The 17165-nt window shown below is 43.2% G+C and overlaps 1 protein-coding gene across 3 annotated transcripts; it reads left to right on the top strand.

Annotated features, from left to right (window-relative positions):
• The first annotated feature begins 711 nt into the window (after positions 1-711).
• On the top strand, positions 712-16357 carry LOC121567395 (FXYD domain-containing ion transport regulator 6). Of its 3 annotated transcripts, none has more exons than XM_041877417.2 (8): positions 712-1256; positions 11376-11429; positions 13670-13693; positions 15409-15450; positions 15577-15651; positions 15751-15793; positions 15912-15961; positions 16178-16357. In XM_041877417.2, exons 2-8 carry the CDS (start codon positions 11381-11383, stop codon positions 16219-16221), a joined length of 327 nt encoding a protein of 108 aa, XP_041733351.1. In that variant the 5' UTR covers positions 712-1256; positions 11376-11380; the 3' UTR covers positions 16222-16357. The 3 variants fall into 3 exon arrangements, with proteins under 3 accessions (XP_041733351.1, XP_041733350.1, XP_041733349.1); XM_041877416.2 differs by having other exon boundaries at positions 715-1256; positions 13673-13693; positions 15577-15669; XM_041877415.2 differs by having other exon boundaries at positions 716-1256; positions 15577-15669.
• The last annotated feature ends 808 nt before the right edge of the window (positions 16358-17165 follow it).

Below are 17165 nucleotides of genomic sequence, written 5' to 3'. Positions count from 1 at the left end.
AAATATAACTTTGCCCTGTGCTTCTCCGAGCATGCTCTTCATATAGCCTATAGTATAGCCTATAATATAGCCAGCCTATAGTGTAGCCTATAGTATAGCATGTAGTATAGTATAGCCTATAGTATAGTATAGCCTATAGTATAGCCAGCCTATAGTATAGCCTATAGTATAGCCTATAGTATAGCATGTAGTATAGCCTATAGCCTATGGATCATTTTATTGAGACCACAATAGGTGCTCTTGATATTGCACGCCCAGCAGAGAAACAGGGATGAGGGTCATCATCGGGCACACATCGAGATACTATAATAAGCAACTCATTCTCAAACCCTGAGCAATAGGACATTTGATCAATTACAAATTACATGACCCTCCCCTGGACTAAATTTTTGAAATACTAAACCCTCCCACTGACTGAAATTTAAAAAACATGACCTACCACTATTTTCCTCCAGGTAACATTTGTGTACATTGCCACTGCTCCCTAATGCAAATCTCTCTCTCTCTCTCTCTCTCTCTCTCTCTCTCTCTCTCTCTCTCTCTCTCTCTCTCTCTCTCTCTCTCTCTCTCTCTCTCTCTCTCTCTCTCTCTCTCTCTCTCTCTCTCTCTCTCTTTCTGTCTCTCTTCTCAAACCCTGAGCAGTATCACATTTTAATCGATTAAAAATGACATGACCCTCCCTTGGACTAAATAAAAAAAATACTAAACCCCCCCCTGACTGAAATTGAAAAAGCATGACCCTCCCCCATTGTCCTATAGGTAACAATTGTGTACATTTCGACTGCTCCCTAATGTAAATCTCTCTCTCTAGTCTCCCAATATTGATGGTTTAACACATAATACACTGTAGCTTACATCTAAAACACAATCGATTGGGTACCACATTCACCGACGGGGAGACGCGCGCAAAGCTACGGGTAGATGGCTAGATGCTCACAAACATCAACAGAGACAGAGAGAGTGAGAGACAGACATAACGTGATAGACATCAAGAGACGTTTTGGAATCAATAAAAACAGAAGAAACATTGAGATTCTCCAACAAAGACATTGGCAAACTATTCTTACGTTTTGCATTCTAAGAGTGCGACTCGATCAAGAACCCTTTGTGGACTGCAACTGAACAGTGAGAAGGCACAGATCATAAAAATTGGAACAATAAAAACGCTTTGAGAGAAGAAGCTGAACATTGATCATTGTCATTGATTGGATTGGGGTCAATCAATTTGTAGGTCAACGTCAAGAAAATAGAAAGAGGTAAGAAGATAAGATGGGCATGTTTGTTTTTCGATATAATTTAAAAGGGGCGTGTGCGTTCTCATATTTACAGTGTGTTACTGTCTGCCCAGTTGGAGCTAAATGTTTGGAATCTGGTTTCTGCTCAAATATGTGGGTTTTAACGTGAGTGGGGTGTATTGGCAAATAAATAATATAGGCAACATTTAATTTTCTGAAATATTTATGTGAATTATGTATTGAGAACTTCAACTTGTCTCAATGTGTGTAGGCCTGCGCATGCCTAATATAAGCTGCATGATGGATATAAAAAAAAAAACTCATTGCATTTTATATTATTTTGCAAAAATAACGTCTGTATAAGCATTATCTTTTTTCAAATGGGCCTGAGCTATGTAGTGTCGACTTGTTTTGTATGTCATCTATTCTAGCGCGGTGAGGGTGTGTCCTTTTCACAGTGGCAGTGTATGATGTTAGGTCAGCCAAGTCGTTTCGTGCAGTGCAGCAGAGCAGAAACATGCAACAGTTTGTATAATTAGTCCTAGGCTAAATAGGTCTAAATGGTATGTAGAACGAATTATTTGAAGCGCTTGAAAACTCCTCTGTCCACAATACTGGCACAGGTTAGGATCGGAGAAAGTGGCAGACTCGCGGAGCTCGGGTTAGGCACGGTGTCCATGATGAGCTAAACTATCTCGGCTTTGAATATTCTAAAACACACTCATGCACAAGTTATGCAAACTACGTCTAGTTCGTAATGTAGGTAACACCAGAGACACACTTTAGGCAATGCTATAATATACCAACTGATACAATTATTCGGGAGTTATTGTTCCTCCCTGTCTCCATTTGGGCAGCGGTCTGGTGCGCGAAAAAAGCTTATCCGTGGATGATGGTAAGCCTATGTGATAGGTAGGCTACAATAATAAAACTGAGACACTTATGTTAATGTGGTTGTCATGAGCTGTTGGGTCGTTCCACCAAATGAGAACCTTTTGGGTAGTGTACTTTAGTCTATTTCACCTTATTTTAACATTCTTTCATAAACAACACATGTTCGACTAAATAAAAAACACGTTTTAGCATCTCGAGGTTAAATTGAAAAATGACTATAGTAAGTGCCTATTAAGTGCCAAATAGAGTAACAGGGTTGACTGTAACAGAGTTGATAATTTCATCTTAAATAAGCCATCAATCCCCATGTGACAGGGGGAATGGAAGCTTGTTGTGTGCAATAGGGAGGGGCAGTTGAACGCAAGCTTCACAAAAACATGTTCATTTATAGCCGGTCTTTCTGGGTAACAGGGTTAATGTGTTATGGTCGACTCGCTCAGTTTTCCACCACAAAACACCAGAACATTACCAAAAGGAGTAGAATCAGCTCACCTGCTTTAACTATGATCTGACTATTAGATGTGCAATGTTTCTTTTGAAAAAATATTTTAGAAATTAATAGTTTCACCATATTAAAACGAGAGTTCAGTTCACATAGCAGGGTTGATCATAAAATAAGGACAGACATTTCATGAGATTGGATGAATCACTAATCACATGAAGTAAATTATAATCTTCAAAAAGGACTTTGTCAAAGCAACAAAATAACTAGGGCTTTACAACGATGAGGAGAACTTGGAGAAACGTTGGAGTTAAGTGTGTTAAAATCTTCTCAATGTCAAAATGCCGAATTTTGTCACTTTAGCAACTATTTGTATCATAATAAAATCTGATTTATAGAATTTTCCATGTGGTCTATATTAATTAAAGGGCACTTAATATAATATATTTCTACTTAAAATATGAAAAGGCACTCTTCCAGTGGAAAGACACTGTTGAATAAAGGCTTATGTTGAGCGTGAACACACATGACTTAACATTTGAATCACGGTGCCCCACCCCTTTCTCCTCTCCTCACGTACTAAAATGTTTCTTGATGATACTATCTTGAGCCCACTTCCCTCCCCTCGGCACACATCCCTCACCGACAGTATTTGGTACTTCAAATAGTAGTCACCTGATGGAAATGGTTGCCATAGCAATATCCCGGCACCATGGCAGGAGGCACGTCCAATGTCTTGTTGTCATGGAGATTTACTATCATCATGATGGCAAAGATGTTAAGCCATAAGCCATGGTTCCTGCTCCAGAAAGGATATTGATGACCTGTATTTTGCCCAAATTCATCATTTGCTTGTTCTGTTTGGGTTTTATTATAATAATGCTGGATCACATAATGAGAATGAGCAAGTTGTAGTAGAGCGACAGATGAGGCACACACACACACACACACACACACACACACACACACACACACACACACACACACACACACACACACACACACACACACACACACACACACACACACACACACACACACACACACACACACACACACACACACACACACACACACACACACACACACACACACACCTGAGAGCTAATCAGAGGCAGCTGCATTGTGGAGAGCTACAGGTAACTGCCAAAATAAGGGAAACATTTCAGTAAATGAGGATTCTGGCAGCTAGCCCCTTAGAAGGGCAAGGTAAACGTCAATAAATACACAGCCATTCTGGGTGATCACCTTCAACCTATGGTGAACCATTTCTATCCATCTCGTCCAGGATGATAATGGCTATACCTCCATAGGATGACAATGCCCCCCCATTCACAGGGCACGAGTGGTCACTGTATGATTTGATGAGCATGAAAACGATATGCCAAGGCCGTCTCAGTCACCAGATCTCAACCCAATTGAACACTTATGGGAGAAGGGTGTCGCATCCCTCCAAAAGAGTTCCAGACACTTGTAGAATCTATACCAAGGCGCATTGAAGCTGTACTGGTGGCTCGTGGTAGCCCAACACCCTATTTATTTTCGTAGGTACATGTATATTTCATCACCAGAGAGGTACTCTAAAATCATATTGTCAGTAATAGAGGGGTTTGTCTCAGGTAAGAGTAGCATTTTTTTTTTGTTCCCAGAGTCAGTGAGACAGAGAGATGGGGTAGATATATTCTCATTCTGCACTCTCCAAATGCCAATCAACACCTGACCTACCTCCCAAACACCTAGATATGGGCACTTTTACATGAGCCTGTGTGTCCCAGAGAGATAGTAATCAGTGTCAAATTGACATAGTAATATCCATACTGGGTAAGATCCAGAGAGAAAACAAGCTCCAGCGATTAGATCACAACGCTCCCAGATATCATTCCACAAAGCCATACACTCTACACTCTTAGAAAAAAAGGTGCTATCTAGAACCTAAAAGGGTTCTTCGTCTGTCCCCATAGGAGAACCCTTTGAAGAACCCTTTTTGGTTCCAGGTAGAACCCTTTTGAGTTCCATGTAGAACCCTGGAACCAAAAAGGGTTCTACCTGGAACCAGAAAGGGTTCTTCTATAGGGACAGCCGAAAAAAACCTTTTGGAACCCTTTTTTCCAAGAGTGTAGGTTTGATAATGGCCTAGACACTTGCAAACAAAGGTGTGAGCGTTCAGGTGTGAAAAGATTCACACTCACACAGACAAGGAAGATAAACAACGGGTCACAACACCCGACAGCATTTCCACTATGATGTTTATTTCAATTGTTTTTCCCTCCCTGTCTGTCTTCTTCCACATGCATAATTCATCATTCATGTCTTGGGCTTGAGTCATAGCTCCCTCCCTGGGTTTGTTGCTTCTGTAGATGTCTACACCGACTTCACCTGAGGATACCGCTGCTTCTGCCTCAGTTTCTGCTTGCCTTTCCCCCTCTTCCCTACCCTTCCCTTGTCCCTCAGACAAAGGGCAGTGCTGGCAGCACCACGGGACTGAAACGCGACACCGACAAACAATGGAGTGACAAAAGTAGGTTAAGGAGAGGCATAGAGGCCAGTGCATCGGGTGGCACTTCTCATTTCTAACAAGGGAGATGAACTTGAGTGTTTGTCACTAGCACTGGTCTGGCTGGCAGTGCCACTCCCCAAACAGCAGCTTTCCCACGGGATTCTGAGAGATACGACCAACTTGGCAACCTCTGATCTGAGAGGTTGAACTGGTTGTATTGCACTTTCCCACTGGTCCTTGTCGTTAGACAGTAGACAGCAGGTCATTCCTCACTGTCAGTTAAGGCTAGGCGATATATAGAATTAATGCAATTAATTAGAATGTATGGTTTAGCGCAATTCCAAATGCCTGTATCGCAATATTTTTATTTTTTCAGTTTTCTTGAACGTTTATGTCCGCTTATTCTCATGTTGTCTTTTTCGTCTCATCTCCTTCACTCCTTCTGTGCCGTGTGCACCTTCCCATGTACACACACACCAAGTCCCTCCCCTTTCCACTCACAACAACAAAGATGAGAGATTACGTCTTCCTCTCAGACAAGCGGTTTCAACTCGTTATTCGCATTTGAGGTTTGGTCCAACAGAATCGGTCATATGGACACGAAAACACACTGAGACATTATTTTACTGTGATAGAGGAGAAGTTAACCTTTCTAACAATACCCTTTTTAAGTCTTACCTCCTCAAATTGCACGCAGAGCAGACACTACTAAAATAGGGGTATCAATGAACATTGATTCTGGAAAATGTAGCCTAAGTATAATTTCAAAAGCCCTTAATTCATTAGTTTATTGCTGGCTGTTTGAAATGCAGTGCATTTGACCTTTTCTTTAGAGATATAGATCGTGAATCGCCCATAAAATTTGATTTTTAGGCCATATCGCAGAGCCCTACTGTCAATATAAAGATTCTACTCTGAGGTAAACACTACTGTATGGATCTCGGTGGCTTGTATTTGCTATCATGCCACAGCCTCCTCCCTCGCCCCATTCACTGTCATCCTTTTCCTATCCCTCCTTTTCAGCTTGTTGAAAAGGATAAAAGGGTTTTGAATGTAAATCCTTTGTGCTGGGTGGATTTATAGCTTGTACTGTATGCCTCAGTCCTGTGTTTTTATTGTGTCTAATATAGTGTAGACTAGTAGCAGAATTCTGGAGTGTTGATAAGGGTGCCTAATCCCCCTAGAGGTCATCCAGTGGTCCTCTGTGGCTCAGCTGGTAGAGCACGGCGCTTGTAACGCCAAGGTAGTGGGTTCGATCCCCGGGACCACCCATACACAAAAAAAATGTATGCACGCATGACTGTAAGTCGCTTTGGATAAAAGCGTCTGCTAAATGGCAAATTATTATTATCCAAGGTGTCACTTAGCCTTTAGCCTTTACCCTCGCTGTGTTTATGCACTATCAGTACCATTAGCAAGGTAGCTATGTGTAAGAGTTCTACGTGGGCTCCTCTCTTCCTCACTCTCTTTATATCTCTATGCCTCCATCTATCCATCCATCCCTCTATTCCTCTCTCTATAAATACCAGATGGATAAATAGGACAGGATGTGATGATTGAATAAGGAAGAGGATAAAACTGCTGTACTGAACAACGCGAGGATGTAAAGTTCACGGTCAAAGTCACAGAGCAGAGCTTCATGGTGTCAGGAACTTCTTTATTGAGGTTGTAGCAGCTGTTAAGCCTCAATCACCAAGCAGATTAACCCTTTCCTCACCATCCACACTGTAGACTTCCTTCCTGCCTGTGTATCTCCTTCTAATTAATAGACCAGGGCTATAGGGTCAGGATGGGTCGTGACTGACTGAATGAGAGGATCATGAATACAATATTGTTCTGCTTAGTGCAGCTAAGGAGGGTGGTTGGAGTAGACACAACATCACAGAGTGAGAAATAACAACCCACTAATGTCTGCTCCATAGTGACTGGTGGTTGAGTGCTATGGTCCCAGTCATAACCCAGAACCTGTCTGGATATAGAAAACAGCAGGCATATTGTTGTGGAAAATAATCACTATACTTTATTTAAAATCAAAGTTCTTCCAGAGTTTTTGAAAAATCAAGATTGACTTTATTACAATTCAACAAAGCCGAGCTGGTCTGCAGAGTAGTAGCTTCCCTCTTCCTCTCCGCTCTCTGTCTATATATTCCCATTCACACACATCCCAGCTCAAAGCCCCTCCCTCTTAGGATCTCCTACCATTATCTTCAGTTTCCCGCTCTCTACCGCTCCGCCCACTCCCTTAGTCTATGATAGGGCTAAATTTGACTGTCATTCATTTTAGAAGCAATATTATTACAATTAATCACACCCTTGTCATGCAAAAACAATCATGTTCAATTTTAAACTCTGTTCAACCCTGGTTCACCCTGGCTTGACCTGAAGATTGATTGTTGGACATGACAGGTCCACACTCAATCTCTCGAACGTACACAAACCCCACCCCATCATGCTGTAATCAATCAAGAAGATAGCCAAGGAGAGACAAAGGGTTTAGCCTGAACTCTGTTCAACCCTGGCTCGTTCCAGGGATATGCCTAAGGAAAGCCACAGGGTCATAGTCTGGTTGCAGTCAAAGATAAAATAAGACAACTGTAGAATGACCCAATGACAGGTCAGATGCCCATTTTACACACACACAAACCTAGTGAAAGGAACCATTCAAGTTATTGCCTAGCAACAGAGAATTCTACCTATATGTTCGTGATTAACTCCGTTTGATCTCATAGTCCACTAAAAAATCCACCTCAATATAATGCACATATACTGTAACTGGGTAGAATAGTGATAACATGCAACCAGGTAAAACATGCAGCCAGTTTACGGACTCAAATGAATCCACATAACTGTGTACAGAGATGTACTGTACTAGACTGTCACGCCCTGGCTCGGGGGACTCTTAAATGTTGAGCCAGGGTATGGAGTTTCTATTACATTTTCTATGCTTTTGTTCTAGATTGTTTATATCTATGTTGGCCAGGGTGGTTCCCAATCAGAGACAGCTGTAGCTCGTTGTCTCTGATTGGGGACCATACTTAGGCAGCCTGTTTGGCACTAGTATTTTGTGGGATCTTTTTCCGTAGAGGTTTGTGTTGTAACCTAGGACTTCACGTATCGTTTGTTTATTGTTTTGGTTCGTGTTGTGTACACTAATAAAGAATGTACGCTTATCACGCTGCGCCTTGGTCCGCTTCATCAGTCGACGATCGTGACAGAAGATCCCACCACCAGAGGACCAAGCAGCGTGCCCAGGAGGAGAAGTTGGCGATGTCCCAGGTGGGCGAATGGTGGTCTTGGGAGGACATATTCGCGGGCAGAGGGCCATGGGCAAAAATAAATGCCCAGGCAGGAGAGGAGAAATGGCGGCAACCGTGTCGACGATGGACACGCGAGAGGCAACCCCAATAATTATTTTTTTTGGGGGCACACGGCATGGACGACGGGGCTGCTGGAGGCAGCTACAGGACGAATCGGCGGACTAGGAGAGGAGGCCACCAGGTTTGGGGGGCTGGAAGGGTGGTTGGTGGAGCCTAGAGGTAGAGCAGAGCCAACTCCCCGTACTCAGGCTAGGCAGCGTGAGACTGGGCAGGTTCCGTGTTATGTGGAGCCACGTACTGTGCCGCGAGTGTTCAGGCACAGTCCTGTACGTCCTGTGCTAGCACCACGCACGTGTCGTGCTAAGGTGGGCATGCAGCCAGGACGGAGTGTGCCGGCTCAACGCTCGTGGCCTCCAATACCCCTCCTCGGTCCCGGAAATCCTGCGCCAGTGCCACGTGCTGTAGTGCCAGTACGAGTGCACAGCCCTGTACGTCCTGTGCTGATGCCTCACACAGATTGTGTGGAAATAGGCATTCAGCCAGGACGGGTTGTGTCAGCTCTCCGCTCCAGACCTCCAGTCTGTCTCCACAGTCCAGCCCGGCCTGTTCCTGTCCCTCGCACCAAGCCTGTGGTGCGCGTCGTCAGCCCGGTCCGGCCTGTTCCTGCTCCCCGCACCAAGCCTGTGGTGCGCGTCGCCAGCCCGGTCCGGCCCGTTCCTGCCCCTCGCACCAAGCCAGTGGTGCGCGTCGCCAGCCCGGTCCGGCACGTTCCTGCTCCCCGCACCAAGCCAGTGGTGCGCGTCGTCAGCCCGGTCCGGCCCGTCCTGCTCCCCGCACCAAGCCAGTGGTGTGCGTCGTCAGCCCGGTCCGGCCCGTTCCTGCTCCCCGCACCAAGCCAGTGGTGCGCTTCGTCAGTCCGGCACGGTCCGTGCCTGTTCCACCGGTGCCTGGTCCGGCACCGGTCAGCTGCTCCACACCGGAGCCAGAGCAATCCGCTCCACCGGTGTCCAGTCCAGCTCCGGCCAGCGGGGCCAGACCAGACCAATGGCGCTACGGGGGGGTAGAGAGAGAGTGGTGGTCACACCCGGAGCCGGATCCACCTCCAAGGCGGAATGCCCACCCGGCCCCTACCCCGTTGTTTTGGTGTGGCGCAGTCGCAGTCCGCGCCTTTGGGGGGGGGGTACTGTCACGCCCTGGCTCGGGGGACTCTTAAATGTTGAGCCAGGGTGTGGAGTTTCTGTTACATTTTCTATGCTTTTGTTCTAGATCGTTTATATCTATGTTGGCCAGGGTGGTTCCCAATCAGAGACAGCTGTAGCTCGTTGTCTCTGATTGGGGACCATACTTAGGCAGCCTGTTTGGCACTAGTATTTTGTGGGATCTTGTTCCGTAGAGGTTTGTGTTGTAACCTAGGACTTCACGTATCGTTTGTTTATTGTTTTGGTTCGTGTTGTGTACACTAATAAAGAATGTACGCTTATCACGCTGCGCCTTGGTCCGCTTCATCAGTCGACGATCGTGACATAGACTGAGAGGTCAGTTTGGCTTTTACATGCAATGCTCTTAATGCCATGAATTACAAATATGTAAAATGTGTAGCTCTGTGAATAATTGCCAGGATTCAACATGACAACATCATGTGTGCTGTGAAGCCACTCTCTCCCAGTTCATTAGGCCATTTGTTGCTCAATTACTACCAAGTGCCCTATCATTGAGCAAATTACCTTCCTCCAGAACATGATTCATCCCAAAAAACTTCAACCTGTGGCCATGGGGCTGGGCTCGGCACTTAAAGCTGTTTCTAGGGCAAGGTCTTTAAGGGAGTTGCTACACAAACAGCATCTGGACTGTGATGCTAAGCAAATATGCTAATGACTTAGGTCCTGTTTAGTCAAATGTATTCTCTCCCCCACAATCTGCATGGTGGGATCAATAAAGGATATGTTCCATGGGAAGTGGGGCACATAACATGGAGGACATAGATGGGTAGAGAGACGAGAAAAGCTAGGAGAGGAGAGGAAAAGTAATGGAGGGATTGTTGTCATCTCTTTGCCTAGAGGGCAAGTTTCTTTCCTTAAAAAGCCTGAATACAAGTATTCTACTGTAGTATTGTAACCATCTGTATTTTGTCTGTAATTGGCTCATCTTCAACCCGTTACTCTAATTTCTCCAGCAGCTTGGCAACTTTTACATCTAGTTTCTATTCCCACCAAGATGTCTGTGTAGTACTGGTTTGAGAATGTAACTGAAAATGAGACACTTGATTGGTATTGATCCAGTTAATGTGAGGTATCCACCATTTTAGGATTGTGGTACTTGGAACCTGAAAGACCAATACTGGACTAAAGAAACAATTTCTCAGAGATTGCTCCGTTGTCAGGTAGCTTAGTGGGTAAGAGATTGCTCCGGGGCGGCAGGTAGCTTAGTGGGTAAGAGCGTTGTGCCAGTAACCGAAAGGTCGCTGGTTCTAATCCCCGCGCCGACTAGGTGAAAAATCTGTCGATGTGCCCTTAAGCAAGGCACTTAACCCTAATTGCTCCTGTAAGTCGCTCTGGATAAGAGCGTCTGCTAAATGACGTAAATGTAAAAAATGTAAATGTCATCTCTTGACTTGTAATGAGGGTAATTAGTGATCTGTGCCTGTGTGTGGTCCTTTGTGACATCATATATATATATATACATGTGTGTACGTATGTGACACATGGGGAAGTGGGCCAATTCACTCTGGCCTCCATAGGGAACTAGGAACATTCCAAGAGTGTCCATTCCAATATTCTATACATGTATTGTTATGTAACAAGAATAAAGGTTAGTGGGGTTACTCAACAGGTTGTTTCAATAGAAGGGGGAGAGGTAATGAGGGGGCCGTTTTCCAACCTTACATATGTGTCTGTGTGAGCATGTGTGTCTTGGTGTGTATGTGTGTGTGGCATGTAATCCACTAACACGGTTCTCTCTCGCTCTATTTCTTTCTCTCTCTCTTTCTGCAGTTACCATGGAAACTATTCTGTTCTTCCTCTTTTCACTCATGGTGTATGTGGCTGGTAAGTGCCCCCTCCTCCCCTCCACCACTACCACCAACACCAGCATGACTACCGCACTATCCACAGGGAGGCAGGAGACACAGGGGAGGGCCGTGTCATGACATGGCAGGCATTGGGTTTTGACTGAACATTAATGGACTAACTTATTCTGGAGCCTGTGGCTTCCTTCCTTTGCATGCATTGTACAGTGCGTGTGGGTGTTGATATGTATATCCCAAGTATAATGTAATATATTGTATATCACAAGTATATTTAGGCCGTGACACACACACACAGGAACTGTGTAACTCTTCCACACTCTTGTTATGCCGTTAAGAATCTAAACGTGAAGTCATAGGTTCAATACATCACTTGAGAGAGCAACTGAGCCATCCATGTCATGTCTTCTGGTGTTATCCACACTGTTTGTGTTACACCCCTGAAAAAGGGGAGAAATAATCACGAACGTGACGCAGTTATGTTTCCTCACTGACAAATTTAGTGTAATGATTTTACAAAAATACCACATTTTACAGAACAACAGATCTACAGGAACCAGAGTTTTGTAGGGTACAAAGCTTATTCAAGTCACAACAGCATAAACTGTAATTCACTAAAACATATACAAATGTTTCAATATAACTGTCAAACACAAAGTAGCTTTAGCTCAGTAACCCATAACTACATTTATCAACCATGTCAACAAAGTATTCGAAACACATTATACAAATAACCCCAAATATATTATTAACAACGCACATATTCATTCACAATTAGCATAAAATGGCAGCTACTCTCAGTACGAAGCTATATCGCTGCAACCAAGCAGATTACAGTCACACACGCACCTAATAACTCTCTTCAACTTAACTCTAACTTCCTCAAGATGTTACTAACACATACCTTAAACTCTCTTCACAGGTTAGCAAGTTATTACATTCAAATTAACTCGTTTTATATCAATAACATACCTGAAAAAGGGGAGAAATAATCACGAACGTGACGCAGTTATGTTTCCTCACTGACAAATTTAGTGTAATGAGAAAAAGACCGCGATTTCCCCAGGAAGTTGGGTGGAGACCAGAGCAATCGATCTCAGGCTCATAGATTAAGAGCATTTAGTAGATCACAGATGAACACTTTTACCCTTAAATTAGGCACCACAAAATAAAGTAGTCAATATAACATTTACACATTCCTCTTACAATATTAACCCTTTGACTCTTGACGGATTTTAAACACATTTATGCATTTTATCAATCTCTATGAACTAGTACTGGATGCATAATCTTTTTAACCTTAGATATTTTAAGATCCTTACATACCATGAACTTACTAATACTTTTTAGTGTATAACAGGCTATGAATATGTCCTTTAACCTGTCACATTTGCCTCTCACTCTTTCTTGTTTGTCAATCAGACTAACATTCCACATTCTATTGCTTTTGTGTTTTCCCACCTCTGTTCACTTCACATTCTTTTCGACCTCCCTCTTTTCCTGCCCTCCTTCCCACCTCTGTTCACTTCACATTCTTTTCGACCTCACTCTTTTCCTGCCCTCCTTCCATTTTTCCTGACACCCGTTCCGTATCCTCTCCATTCTTTCATCTGTGTTTTGTTCACACTGCCTGTTCTGTTTTCTCTTTCTTTCACCCTTTCTTATTTTGTCTCGTTTCTGTCTCCAGACTATACATCTCTCCTTTTCCCTCTTCCATTTCTCCATCTCTAGATGTACATTATCCTCCATTCATCTCCCTCCCACTATAATTCAATGTTTTTCATGCACTGACTCCCCATTCTGTGTGACTCCCTGTCTGTTGATGTGAATACACATGCTGAGTAGAGTGCACACACACGCACGCATACACGCACACACAATGGGGTAGTGTAGCAGATAGAAGGTCTGGGGTTTGTGCAATGGGCCGGACAGTGTTTGCTGATGGGAATTTAGGAAATTAATTGACACAGGGAGCGAGGGTTGGAAGAATAGAGTAGGGGAGGAGGAGGACAGGGGGATAACTGAGACGGTCCATTCAACGAATCATCCACAAGGCCAGTGCCATTTCACAACCGGATGTGAATACCGTAACCTGTCAAGATCCCTATCCAAGCTCTGGATGTGACATCTTATTGTAGTTAAAATAAGAGCCAATAAAGACCATCAGAATTTTGAATTCTGTTCTAAGAAATCATAAGAGTCTCTCTCTCTCTCTGTCTCTCTCTCTCTCTCTCTCTCCCTCTCTCTCTCTCTCTCTCTTAGTAGTAGCAGACCCAAATGCTGAGGGTGAGTAACCTGTGTGTAATCAATGTGTTTAGCCATGTTAAGCCCAGCCCCATTATACTGTTAGGTGCACTACAAGTCAAAAGTTTGGACACACCTACTCATTCAAGGGTTTTTCTTTATTTTAACTATTTTTTAAATTGTAGAATAATAGTGAAGACATCAAAAATATGAAATAACACATATGGAATCATGTAGAAAACAAAAAAGTGTTGAACAAATAAAACTATATTTGATATTTGAGATTCTTCAAATAGCCACCCTTTGCCTTGATGACAGCTTTGCACACTTCACATTCTCTCAACCAGCTTCACCTGGAATGCTTTTCCAACAGTCTTGAAAGAGTTCCCACATATGCTGAGCACTTGTTGACTCATCCCAAACCATCTCAATTGGGTTGAGGTCGGGGGATTGTGGAGGCCAGGTCATCTGATGCAGCAATCCATCACGCTCCTTTTTGGTAAAATAGCCCTTACACAGCCTGGAGGTGTGTTGGGTCAATGTCCTGTTGAAAAACAAATGATAGTCCCACTAAGCCCAAACCAGATGGGATAGCGTATCGCTGCAGAATGCTATAGTAGCCATGCTGGTTAAGTGTGCCTTGAATTCTAAATAAATCACAGACAGTGTCACCAGCTAAGCACCCCCAAACCATAACACCTCCTCCTCCATGCTTTACGGTGGGAACTACACATGCAGAGATCATCCGTTCACCCACACTGCGTCTCACAAAGAAACGGCGGTTAGAACCAAGAATCTCAAATTTGGACTCCAGACCAAAGGACACATTTATGATGTCCATTGCTCGTGTTTCTTGGCCCAAGCAAGTCTCTTCTTATTGGTGTCCTTTAGTAGTGGTTTCTTTGCAGCAATTCGACCATAAAGGCCTGATTCACACAGTCTCCTCTGAACAGTTGATGTTGAGATGTGTCTGTTACTTGAACTCTGTGAAGCATTTATTTGGGCTGCAATTTCTGAGGCTGGTAACTCTAATGAACTTATCCTCTGCAGCAGAGGTAACTCTGGGTCTTCCAGTCCTGTGGCTGTCCTCTTGAGAGCCAGTTTCATCATAGCGCTTGATGGTTTTTTCGACTGCACTTGAAGAAACTTTCAAAGTTCTTGAAATGTTCCATATTGACTGACCTTCCTGTCTTAAAGTAATGATGGACTGTTGTTTCTCTTTGCTTATTTGAGCTGTTCTTGCCATAATATGTACTTGGTCTTTTACCAAATAGGGCTATCTTCTGTATACCCCCACCTACCTTGTCACAACACAACTGATTGGCTCAAACGCATTAAGAAGGAAAGGAATTCCACAAATTAACTTTTAAGAAGGCTCACCTGTTAATTGAAATGCATTCCAGGTGACTACCTCATGAAGCTGGTTGAGAGAATGCCAAGAGTATGCAAAGCTGTCATCAAGGCAAAGGGTGGCTATTTCAAAAACTCAAACATAAAATATATTTTGATTTCTTTAACACTTTTTTGGTTACTACATGATTCCATATTTGTTACTTCATGGTGTTGATGTCTTCACTATTATTCTACAAAGTAGAAAATAGTAAAAATTAAGAAACACCCTTGAATGAGTAGGTGTGTCCAAACTTTTGACTTTTGACTGGTACTGTATGTACAGCATTGAAAACTGCTATGATTGTTAGATGTTCGATACAGCTAGTATCTCATTGCCTTGCCTTTCTCTGTGCCTGTATTTTCAGATGGTAAAAAGGAAAAGAAAGAGGTGAACCCATTTGTCTATGGTAAGCAGACCACTGTTAGTGCATCTTGATGCTCTTTCCCATCAACTGACAATGTTCCAATAGCCATGAAAGAAGACTTTCATAAGTAGATGTCCCTCCTCTCTATGTGTCTCTGTCTCTGTGTAGACTATCATAGCCTGCGGATCTGTGGACTGGTCTTTGGCGTGGTACTCTTCACGCTGGGCATCCTCCTCATCCTCAGTAAGTCTTCATACTTCAGTAAGTCTAACTACGCCACACATATTTTATGCTCTTTGATTGTTGATTAAGATCATGATAATGATTTGTTGTCCATTCTAGGCCGAAAATGTCGCTGCAGTTCCAATCAGGAGAAGAAGCCCAAGTAAGTCAGCAATTGTGCCTGATTGGTAGATTACATTTCTGCTCTGATGTTATGGGGCTGTGTTCTCTATCTCTGTTCACCATGACAACCAACATCTGTCCTCTTGGTTCTATTGCAGGGCCCCTGGAGACGAAGAGGCTACGGCAGAGACCCTAATCGTGTCCAAGGGTGAGACAACTGTCACTACCCACTCACCCCTCACACACCCCTGAGAACACCCTTGACACCAATCCATAGTTATGTTCAACCATTGGGAATTATTCTTTGTAGTCGATGCCTAGGTCCCCCCTGTTTCGGCCACTTTGAAATGACTACCCCAACCTGACTGACTTTTCATGAAGTCATATGAGTTTCCTTGATTCCCCCTCTTCTGTCCAAACACAGCTAAGGAGCCAGAGCCAGAGCCTGAAGCTAAGGCTGAAAACTGAGTCAGCCCAAACAGACTGCCCCCCACCTGACCGACGATCAACCATATCTGCCACTGAACCACCAGTGGTGGAAAAAGTACCCAATTGTCATACTCAAGTAAAAATAAAGATACCTTAATAGAAAATGACTCAAGTAAAAGTGAAAGTCACCCAGTAAAATACTACTTGAGGAAAAGTGTAAAAGTATTTGATTTGAAATATACTTAAGTATCAAAAGTAAATGTAATTTCAAAAATATACTTAAGTATCAAAAGTAAAAGTATAAATCATTTCAAATTCCTTATATTAGGCAAACCAGACTATTTATTTTACACTCAGACATAATTTAAAAATGAAGCATTTGTGTTTAGTCAGTCCGCCAGATCAGAGGCAGTAGGGATGACCAGGGATGTTCTCTTGATAAGTGCGTGAATTTGACCATTTTCCTGTCCTGTTAAGCATTCAAAATGTAACGAGTACTTTTGGGTATCAGGGAAAATGTATGGAGTAAAAAGTACATTATTTTCTTTAGGAATGTAGTGGAGTAAAATAAAAACTTGTCAAAAATATAAATAGTAAAGTAAAGTACAGATACCCCAAAAAATTACTTGAAGTGGTATTTTAAAGTATTTTTACTTAAGTACTTTACACCACTGTGAACCACTACCTAAGGACCAACACAATGACCATGACGGTGATGGCGACAAAGATGATAACGCTGACGATGACAAAGATGATACCGATGATGAAGAAGAATTATGATGAATGAAGATGATAATGAAGAATGAAGATGATGCAAAAGGAATACTGTAGATAGAAGTGTGTAGAGGGGGGTGGGGGGGATAATGCAGATGTAAATAAACCTCTAGCCTATTGTTCCGTGCTCGGTGTCTGTATACGTGTCTCAGTGATCTCGTGTGCACCTGTGCCTTTCTGCGACAGTCTGTCTCCAGTTTGTTGTATTA

Source organism: Coregonus clupeaformis, chromosome 6, assembly GCF_020615455.1.
Source record: "Coregonus clupeaformis isolate EN_2021a chromosome 6, ASM2061545v1, whole genome shotgun sequence".
Lineage (NCBI taxonomy): Eukaryota > Metazoa > Chordata > Actinopteri > Salmoniformes > Salmonidae > Coregonus > Coregonus clupeaformis.
Note: the sequence above shows the minus strand (reverse complement) of the source record. Positions and strands in the feature narration are given on the sequence as shown.